This window comes from Chaetura pelagica, unplaced genomic scaffold (assembly GCF_000747805.2).
Source record: "Chaetura pelagica isolate M959 unplaced genomic scaffold, ChaPel_1.0 scaffold275, whole genome shotgun sequence".
Lineage (NCBI taxonomy): Eukaryota > Metazoa > Chordata > Aves > Apodiformes > Apodidae > Chaetura > Chaetura pelagica.
Genome location: NW_009953486.1, coordinates 1,177,126 through 1,187,546, shown reverse-complemented (window position 1 = coordinate 1,187,546; position 10,421 = coordinate 1,177,126). Strand labels below are relative to the sequence as shown.

Genomic DNA, 10,421 nt, shown 5'->3' with positions numbered 1-10,421 from the left:
GATGGGCAAGACAGGGAACAACCTTTATGTCTGCAGAAACAAAAATTCTCTTTCTCCATCTATACAAAAAGGTCAAAGGCCAGGCTCTGAATTAAGATGTAGAGTATTCTCAGTTTTGCTGTTTTTCCACTGCTCTGCCTAAAGGAACTGAGTGCAGTTTTTTTCCCTTAATACCCTACTGTGTTTTTTCCCTAATAGTTTTTCCTTTTCTTCCCCTCCTCACAGCCTGCCCCACCATCAGCTCTGCTGAAGGCTCCCGACAAGGTACAGCAGCATCTGGGCTGGGAATGTGGGAACAACTCCTTGGGTTTGACTTTGGAGAAATATGCAAGAGCTGAGCAGAATGAAAATGGTTTCCATGTCCCGAGGGAAAAGGGAAAAGTCTGAGAAATGAAATAGGGGAATATCCTATATCAGGTGGAAAAACTTTCTGCCCTCATGGAATTGGTATGCCTGCTGTTCCACCAGCTCCTGCTCTCAGCTGTTGGTGGTTAATGCTGGGATTTTCACTGGACTTAAGGAAGTGAGACTTCAAACAGCTGTAGAATCTTTAGAGTATTTCAGTTCTTAACTCATATAGGCTATTTAAGAAGAGCTCTCAGTCTGTCTCCAGATCCTCCTTGCATCCTGCAGAGGAGGAGGTTCAGGTCCCCAGGGAACTCCCTGCAGTCAAGCTGTACAAACTGAGCTCTGGTAGCAAGTTCCCACTTGTCCTGTCTGTGCTGTAACCCCTCTTCACACTGCTGGGGTTGCTCTGTGGATCTGCTATTTGGAAAGCAATTAGTCCTGCTTATAAAGTCATATCACCTCCTTCCCAGGAGGTTTTGGGTGAGACTGAGAAATTGGCTTCAGCTCTTGGCTTTGCTGTTACTTGGTGGCTGAGTCACTCTGTCTCCTCTCAGCTCTCAGCCCTTGCAGCTCCCAGAGATGAGCAGCCCTGCCCAGGAGGCTCCTGGTGCTGTTGCCTTGTCTACTCATGCAGAAGCCAAAGCAACCAAATTATAAAGCCACCACAAGTGTTGGCTTCTCCTTCTCCTCCTTGACAGAGGTGGCAGGAGTGGCCCATTTCCCTAGCAGCTCAACAACACACTCATATGGCAAATTCATGATCTGCTAACAACATGAATGTATTGCATGTTTATAACTGTGCCTCAAGCTTTATTTTCAGTCTTTACTGTATTTCCTGCATATTTTAAGCAAGTCCCAGTGCCAGAAGCTCCATATCAGAGATAAATGGCTCTCAGGTAGTTAATTTCCTTTGGCAAGCTCCCTAGTACTGTTGGAAAAAAAAATAAAATAATAACCAACCTGGACCAACCCCCAGGCAAAATAACAATTCCAGCCAAGAAACTGCAGAAGATTGCACATAATGAAGAGGTGAGGGACTCCAGACTGAACGGACCACGTTGTAATGAAGTTGTAGCCTTTCCATTTGCTAAAGAATGAGCCATCTCCTTCATCCCAGCCTGCTGCAAACTCAGATAAACTAAAAAAAGAATCCCAATTGCAAGATCTCGTCTTGCTGAACAGAAAACTGAAATGAGAAAATTGCTTGGCACTTCAATGATGAGCTGAGAGAGTGAGATGAAGCTGCATGAGCCAGTGAGGCCACGTCAGAGATGGCAGGAGAGAATCTCTGTAGAGCACATAAGGCAGATCAACCCTGGAAATCTCATCAAAACACAGATAAATGGAATTCCTCATATTTTAGAGGTCTTTGCCAATTTTTTTTTTACTTTTACATATAAGGCATTTCAGAGCAGAAATAATTCTCTCTCCCTGCTAGCAATTACTGGACTAGTTCCATGTCTTTTGAAGATAATGTTTCTGCATCTAGTTGAAAAGGAGAAATTGATGGAGTGACTTCTTTCGCATTTGTTCTTCACTCTGGAGATTTGAAAACACAACTGTGAAAGTCTCCATCTTTAGTCTGCTCTTCTCCAAGAGAAGATTACAGTAAATGTGTGCAGAGGATACAGACACAAGCTGTTTTCCTTGGCTGCCACTTGTGGAGCACACCCCAGGTTCCTAGTGAGCCCTCACAGCCCGTGTTGCTATGGTGTTCTTATTGCTTTCTCCGTGCTGACTAGAAGCTGATTTTTCATGCTCTCCAATCTTTTGTAACCACTTATTTTCCCGTTTTTCTTTGTCTATCCCAGGATTTGATATGATGGAAGCTTTTGGCCTAGTAGAAAAGGAGTATGCCTCCATCAAAGGGGTGGCTATGGAGCCATTCGTGTTCAGCGGCTCCCGAACCTTCACCCTGTTCAGAGACATTCAGCTCACCCTGAGGACCAGGTGGGAGCAGAGCTGTGATCAGTGTCACCCTCATCATCACTCTCATTAATACACATTGGCTACGCTCACAGCAAAGGAAGGTCACTGGTTTGTAGATGAGTGATGCATCCCCATTGGCCACTTCAAAATGAAAGATAAAATTCCCTAAATGAAGCTGTAGGTTCTGAAAGAACTGAAAAGATCACCTGAGTATTTTTCCTTAATATAATGAGAATGAATCTCTGCCTTTCTTCAAGTTGAGTGAGGAGTATGTCATGCAGAAGCTAAGGAGACACAATAGGAATATTGATTCTAATTTTTTGTGCAGCCAAACACTTTCACAGTGAGGTTTTTCTTGTTTACAAAATCCCTGTTTCCAGCAGTGTCAGTTGCCTTGATGGACACACAGATCATGTCCCCTATGGACACCGCAAAGTTCTTCAGCCATTCTGTCCACAACCATGAATGCTTTGGTGTGGGAGTTTGAGGTCACATTTTCATCTTGAGTCCCTTCTCCCAGCATCTCCACTTTGGAGACAGATCTTTGCTCTAATAAATATTTGTCTCATAGCTGCTCTCTGCATCTTGGGGGTTATTGATGAGAGGCAATAACCACTGACTGGGCTGTGACTTGACCCTGTTTGGCTACACATGACACTTCTCCACAGGGTCCCAAGTGGGCCAGGCAGCTCCCATGACCTCACTCATTTTTTAAAACTATAAATCAGGAATTGTCTGGCTCCTGACATTCAGTGCTACTTTGTTTAAAGCCTAATTACTGAGGCATAGCTCAGTTTAATCTTAGTTAAAGAAGCAAAGCTTCTTAGAATAAACAGAGCAAGAAAGATTCAGAGAACTCTTTGGTTTAAAGACTCAGAAAGTTATAGGCAAATCCTTTTGTTCAGCTGGTACATATATACATATAGATATAAATACACATACATACTTTCAAGGACACTGCTCCTTCAGTAAGAGACAGAGAAATAAGACCCCAACATTACTTATGAATCAGTCCTGAAAAGACGCTTGATGAGTTTTGTGCACGCCCATGCAAATGTGTCCTGTTCAGATTGCAGATGTATTTCAGGCATAACCAATTTGACCTTCCTCCTTGCCTGGTGCCCTCGAGCTGCTGCTGCTCCTGCCCACTGTGCCCTGGCAGCTCTGGCACTGTCTGCAGAGGGAGCTGGGTGGTGCCAGGCAGCTCTGCATGCTCGTGGCTGTCACTTCCCAGCCCAGATATTGCATCTGGGATGTGGGGACCAGAAGGGGCATTTCTGTTGGCTCTTTGTTTATCCCTGAAGGGCACTTACACTCATTTTTGCTAAGGTTTAAAGCTTTACCCCATGCCACATGACAGCCATTCTTGAAGAGGAGACCCAGGGGAGTGTTTTGGAGCCTGGCAAGGGTGTGCTGTAAGCTCCTGCTGGGCTCTGCTTTGGAAAGTATGAAGGCTGCACTGGCTGTGCCTTGACATTCCCCTGGGCAGCTCTGGCAGTGATGGACTGGCACCCACTGCTCCCCTTGCTCTCCCTCTTGGCTCCTCCAGGACCCATCACTCAGCACAGGATCAGCAGCCCAAGAGGGACGCACAAAAGTGGAGCCAGGCTCCCTCCTGGCACGCTCAGTTCCCAAGGGTGAAGCTTTTCCAGGCTACTCTGCCCAGGAATCGGGATGGATTAACCCCCTCTGTAGGATGGTGGGTGCTGCCCTTGACCCTTGCTCATGTCATTCCAGTGATGTCCACCTCTTTGCCATCCCCCCTGAGCACACCATCAGCGTCCTCCTGCGCCTCCTGCCCGACACCCCCAGGGAGCCCTTTGCTGTGTGGCAAGTAACAGACGAGGACTTCCAGCCCCTGCTTGGTGTTAACCTTGACCGTAAGGTTTCTTGTTCAATACGTTCCATTGAGGTGTTTGCAAACATTTCTGTGAGCAGCAGAACTCTTGCTGGTGTTCACTTGGGAAGTTTCCATGTTTTAATGCTCTTGTGCTACAGCAGCAGTTTTGGGGAAGCTTTGTTGTTGCTGCCAGCTCTGTGTTTTAAATACTGCCTGGTGCAATTAAAAGACATCTTTTAATTTGTATTCTTTATTGTTGCATATTCTTTCTCTTTTCCACTGTTTAGAATGATTTCATGGTAACATACAAAGTCATTCACCATGCATAAGCCTACTTATTTACTATTTTTCAGTCTGTGAGTGAAATGATTTTATCTTTTAATTTGAAACTGGTTTTTGTCCTATTTTCTCTGTAGCCAGTAAGAAAACCTTGACCTATTTCAATCATGACTACAAGGCTGACTTACAAGAAGTCTCCTTTGACCAGCAGGAAGTGAAGAAGATTTTCTATGGGAGTTTTCATAAGGTCCTTATCAAGAGAGGGAGAAATGTGGCTCATGATCTCACTCCAGTCTGAGAGTAATATGCCATCAATGTGTATTGTTCAAAGTGAGGAGTGATTATGCAAATGCTTTGCATCCAGATTGCTTGGGGAACTGGCAAACCTCTTTGATAGCCTGGAGTTTATGATTGTAGAGAATTAAGTTGCATTCCATGTTCAAAACGTGACTTTGACACATTGATTGCTTCCCTTTCCCCCAGAAACTCCAAAACTGAGGGGGGTTTAGGTCTTAATAGAAAGGAAAAAAGTGCAAATTAAACTTTATTTATTTATTTGAAATTTTGATGACCACTTAGTTCTGGAAGGAAGGAACAAAATAAATCTACTTTTGTGATAAAGCCACCTTAGCACTCATAATGTGTTGGGGGTTTTCTTGGCCATATGTGTCCTCAGAGCAAAAATATTCCAAACAAATGGGGAACGAGCATGTCCATCAGTATCTATAGGAAGTTTTATTACTCAGGTAGTTTGAAAATGAAATTATTTAATATAACAACTCCAGAAAGGCTTCTCCTAGGGAGAGGTGAGGGGAACAGCAGGGAGAAGTGGAGTGTTGCACAGCAGACACAGCGTATACTGAAACTTATTCCTGAGCCCCCTTGAGCCATTTGGTCATTAAACCCACACCACCAGTGACAGGAGCAGCCTGGGAATGGGGCAGAAGGCAGAACTGTCTTTAAAAACATCTCCCACTTTGTCACAGAGCTCCATCCTGCCTCTTTCCACTCACCACCCAGGTGCACGTGGCCGTGAGCCACTTCAAGATCAAACTCTATGTGGACTGCAAGAAGATAGCAGAGAAACCCATCAACACGGTGGGCAGCATCTCCACTGCTGGCTTCATCATGCTGGGAAAGGTGACAAGGACCCGGGGACCAAGGAGCGGGTCTGCAGCGGTGAGTCCTCAGCAGGATGTGCTGTTGGAGGGAGGTGGGGCTTGAATCTGGAGCTGCCTGGGGTGGGCAGATGGAGGGGAGTGCCATCATCTCATGGTTCTGGCTCTGAGAACCTCCAAGGGCTGCTGTGACACGTGGCCAAGTCCTGATCCTGCTGATCTCTGCCATTCTAATGAGCCTTCCTAGTGCCAGGTTTCTCCTCCTCTCCTCCCACCTCTGCTCACCAGAGGCAGCAGCGTGAGCATGTCCTGGAGATGCCTTCAGCCAGCAGCATCATCCCCCCTCCCAGATCCTTCCTGTTGGCAGCTCAGCTGGACAGATCTAGCTAAGGAACCCAGAGCTTCATGCTGTCCCTACCCCCTTAGCCTTTCGAACCCAGAAAACTTTTCACACCTTCCACAGCCCTTGAGAGGACAGCAGAGAGTGATGGGAGTGTCTCATTACTGGTTATAGTGGAACCTGATTAAATTTAAGATATCTTTGAATGTTGCTTAATCTGCAGGGCTCCTCTGTATCTGTGTGCTGCATGTCACACTCCTGGCTGCACAGCTTGCTCATTGTGAAACACATGGAGTGGAAAAAATGGCCCAGGGGTATTTTTCACGTTGTGGCTTTTTTTGGGCACAATTATAGCTGGGGCCACATGGAAGAATCCATTCAGATTATCCCTGAAAATCATTTTTAGCACTTGGGGTTTGGCGAGGGAGTACACGTGCCAATGTTACTTTCTTGTCAAACTCTCTCTTTGCACAGTTCCAGCTGCAGGGTTTGCAGATCCTGTGCAGTAGCATTGGGGCAGAGGGAGACAGATGCTGTGACCTCCCTGCTTTGGTAAGACAAGAGGGACCTTCTGCTGGTGGGCATGGAGCTGGGGATGGTGGAATAAGTCCATGGCACTGAAGTGACATTGCAAATAATTTTGATAGACTCGAGGAAAACCTTTATCTTCCCCCCCCCCCCTTCCTTTCAAGATTTCTTCTCAAGACTGAAATTTGCTTTGTGGGTCATATTAATGCTTAGGAAGGAGAAAATTATGTGTTCCACTATGTTATGCAAAGTTCAGGGAGAGCTGGTTCCTATTTTATTTATTTATCTAAGCCTGTTACTTTATGGAGAAATAGGGCAGTTAATTGCTTGCAAAAATCTCTCAGCGGAGTGGAGACAATTTCTGCTTTTCTCCCACTGAAGGACTGAATTTTGAAACACTGAAAATATTACCTGTGGTCCATCCCATTCTTGCAATGCAGCTGCTCATGCCACTTTGTCTTGATTTAATTTCAGAGGAATGAGGAGACCTGTCCTGCCATTGCTCCTGCCTGCTCTTGTACTTCTGGCCGCCCGGGCTTGCCAGGACCTCCAGGACCCCCTGTAAGTTTCCCCTTCCACGCAGGACATTGCACATACAGGTCTTGCTTCATGCTGTTTGGGCATGAGGACGAGGTTTCTGGGGCTCCACGAGGATCTAAAATCATTTGGGTTGGAAAAGACCCTTAAGATCATCAAATCCGACTGTCAACCTAAAGACACCAAGTCCACCACTAAACCACATCCCTCAGCACCACATCTACACACCTTTTAAATCCCTCCAGGGATGCTGACTCTACCACTACCTGTGCCAGGGCCAAACAACCCTTTCAGTGAAGAAATAACTCCCAACATCTAATCTAAACCTTCCCTGGCCCAACTTGAAGCCATTTCCTCTTGTCCTATCTCTGGGAACTGTGATGATCTCCTTGTGCCAGATGCCCTTCAGAATTCAGATGCTGGTGAACTGGGGAGATGGGGAGTTGGCACCACAACAGCTCCAGCTGGGAACAGGCTGAGCAGTTCCTGGTGCCACATTAATCCTCTTAGAAGAGGAGGACAGGTCACTCTCAGGGCCTGCAGAGATTTGATGGATTGGAGGCTCTGAAACTCTTTGTAAATGAAAAAAAATACTGTCCACAAAATCTTTCTGTCTTGTTTCTGTGTTAAGTAGAACTGTCTGTGTGGGTGGGCAGTGCAGAGAGGAGACTTTGTAATCTTGTCTGTCCCCAAAGCTCTCTCTCTTTACAATGGATGTGACCTGCAAGACAACCCTGAAGGAAGTTGGGGGGAAGTGATACCAGTCACTAAGTATTTAACATGCTCAGGAACAGGGGCAAATGCAATATTTTGTCACTTGCAGATGCAGAAGAGTCACCATGGGCTTGAATTGCAGAAGAAAATCTTACAGTCAAATACCAGGAAGCAGTTAACCATAAAGATTGCTTTTTGGAGTTTGGGGAAAATAATAATAATATTCTGTTTGCACAAAGCAACCAAAGCCTGACAGCCCATCCAGAGCACCCCTTTTTACCCCTCCAGATGCTTTGCTAGAGGGCATTGGCCTCCTTGCTCAAGTCAAAAGGCTTCAGATTACCTCTTGCTTTACTTTGGTTTGGCTGTGAATTCAATTCCAGTCTTTGCTTCTATATCCTAAGTGCATAACTATCAGTTTGCATTGCCCTGTGGTTTAAGCATCTCCACAGTGGGAAAGAGGAGACTTTGTAATCTTGTCTGTCCCCAAAGCTCTCTCTCTTTACAATGGATGTGACCTGCAAGACAACCCTGAAGGAAGTTGGGGGGAAGTGATACCAGTCACTAAGTATTTAACATGCTCAGGAACAGGGGCAAATGCAATATTTTGTCACTTGCAGATGCAGAAGAGTCACCATGGGCTTGAATTGCAGAAGAAAATCTTTCAGTCAAATACCAGGAAGCAGTTAACCATAAAGATTGCTTTTTGGAGTTTGGGGAAAATAATAATAATATTCTGTTTGCACAAAGCAACCAAAGCCTGACAGCCCATTCAGAGCACCCCTTTTCACCCCTCCAGATGCTTTGCTAGAGGGCATTGGCCTCCTTGCTCAAGTCAAAAGTCTTCAGATTACCTCTTGCTTTACTTTGGTTTGGCTGTGAATTCAATTCCAGTCTTTGCTTCTATATCCTAAGTGCATAACTATCAGTTTGCATTGCCCTGTGGTTTAAGCATCTCCACAGTACAACTCTTTAAAGTGAAGGGCTCTCTTAAGCATTAGAGAAAATCCAGTTTTGATACATAACCTTATCCTCACATCACTAAACCCTTGGTAATTTGCTGCAGTTACAAGACTACTCATTGCTATTTTTAAACCTCCAGTTAGCAAGACTATGTCCCACCCTGTATTTATCACTGTCCTCAATGAATGTTTTTGACCAGGTCCAAGTGACTTCTGAAATGAGACTCTGGGTGCTTCTGAAAGCACCTTTCCCAAAGATCCCTGCCTGCACTGCTTCATTTAAACCCATTTCAGTTTTTTAGATTCAAGAATAGAAACTTTCAGATTAGGATGTCAGAAGTTCACACAATACTGGTTCATGCCAGATTGGGTTCTTCTTTCCATCCAGCAGTTATGCAGATGCAGAGCTAAGCCAGGTCTCTGCAGAGCCTGTTGCTGCCCCCAGTCTCAGAGTGTCTGTTCTCTTTGAAAACCCAACATAGTTGCTTGAAGATGTGAGCACCTCTTTTTCTTCTCAAGTGTGCTCCCATGTTCATGTGTGATGTTGCCTCAGCACAGATGTGCTGGGGGAGTTGGAGATAAGAGGTTGAACAGGTTGAAACTCCATCTCTCCCCCCTGGGGGTGGGTGCAAGGTACCCACTGCCAGACATGCAGAGGTTCTGCTGTTCCTTCCTTCTCCCCTTTTCCACATGTGCTGGATGACTTGATTCATTTTCTCATTGTCCCCATTTGCTGGGAGCTCTCTGGGGCAGGAAACATCCTTCACTCTAGCCAGCAAAGTGCACCAACTTCTGCCCTCTGGCTCCTGGTTACACTGCAACAAAGATGATGATCTTCCTAACAACAGCTTTGTGTCCCCCTGGCAGGGCAGCCCGGGGAGGAGAGGACCTCAAGGAGAGCAGGGGGAGCCAGGACCCAAGGTGAGTCCAGACATTCAAACCAAGCTCTGGCTCTGTTTGCTTCAGGCTGTGTGAGAGGCAGGATGCAGGGGTCCAGGCCCAGCTGGTGGAGCTGCTGGAGGTGCCCATTCCTGGTCTGAGCTGACTCCTTGGGCTGGGGCTGCCTCTCTGCACCAAGCAGAGCCCAAACAGCCTTAAGGACTAAGGCGTTGAGGAGGGTGGGATCCTTTATTGTTAATGAAATGCTCAGCTGGGCTTTGGAAGTGGAGGCAATGAGCCAGATCCAGCTGAGTTAATGCAATGAACGTGCTCAGCAATGTTCTCAAGGCTGCCTGGCTGGAAAATGGTATCTTTGTGCTGGGCTTGTTCTGGCTGCCAAGCCTCCAACCCAGACAGGTAGGTACTGCTCTGGGCCAGAGCAGAGTGAGGCTGCTCTCTGCCCACGTGGAATAACAGGAATGACCCACTGCTTGGGAAGGGGAATCATGCTTTGCAAAGCACCATTTGCAGCTTTGCTGTCTTCTGCCATGAAAGGTGCACCAGGGGCAGCTGAGGTTACTAGAAATCCCCTCACTGTCCTGACTTTATCTTAAATCCTTTGGATGACTCATGCTGACCCAGGTTGTGCAGTGCAGCCCACATGGAGAGCAGCTATTAATTGTTTTCTTTCCTTATGATTTCATGTCTTTGTCTTCAGGGTGAACCAGGCCCACCAGGACAAGTAGGGCCAGAGGGTCCTAGTGGTCAACAAGGCTCTCCAGGTTCCCAAGGAATCACTGTTCAGGGTCCTGTGGTATGTGACCTCTTCCACAGCTTTTTTTTTCACTTGCTCTTTGCAGTAAGACTGTGTCTCAGCAATGGGAAAGCCCCCAAAACATGATCCATGTTTTTACATCATCCTTTCTAACATCTGGACAGCTGCACTA

At 46.2% G+C, this 10,421-nt stretch overlaps 1 protein-coding gene across 1 annotated transcript in view; it reads left to right on the top strand.

Moving 5' to 3' along the window:
- The window catches only part of COL20A1 (collagen, type XX, alpha 1), a 46,156-nt gene that overhangs the window by 26,059 nt on the left and 9,676 nt on the right, over positions 1–10,421 (top strand). Inside the window, exons 21-29 of the mRNA XM_009998722.1 lie at positions 226–264; positions 2,160–2,298; positions 4,015–4,157; positions 4,534–4,643; positions 5,417–5,575; positions 6,329–6,406; positions 6,857–6,943; positions 9,463–9,516; positions 10,193–10,288. Coding sequence (XP_009997024.1) covers positions 226–264; positions 2,160–2,298; positions 4,015–4,157; positions 4,534–4,643; positions 5,417–5,575; positions 6,329–6,406; positions 6,857–6,943; positions 9,463–9,516; positions 10,193–10,288 — 905 coding nt within the window. The remainder of the gene's footprint in view (positions 1–225; positions 265–2,159; positions 2,299–4,014; positions 4,158–4,533; positions 4,644–5,416; positions 5,576–6,328; positions 6,407–6,856; positions 6,944–9,462; positions 9,517–10,192; positions 10,289–10,421) is intronic.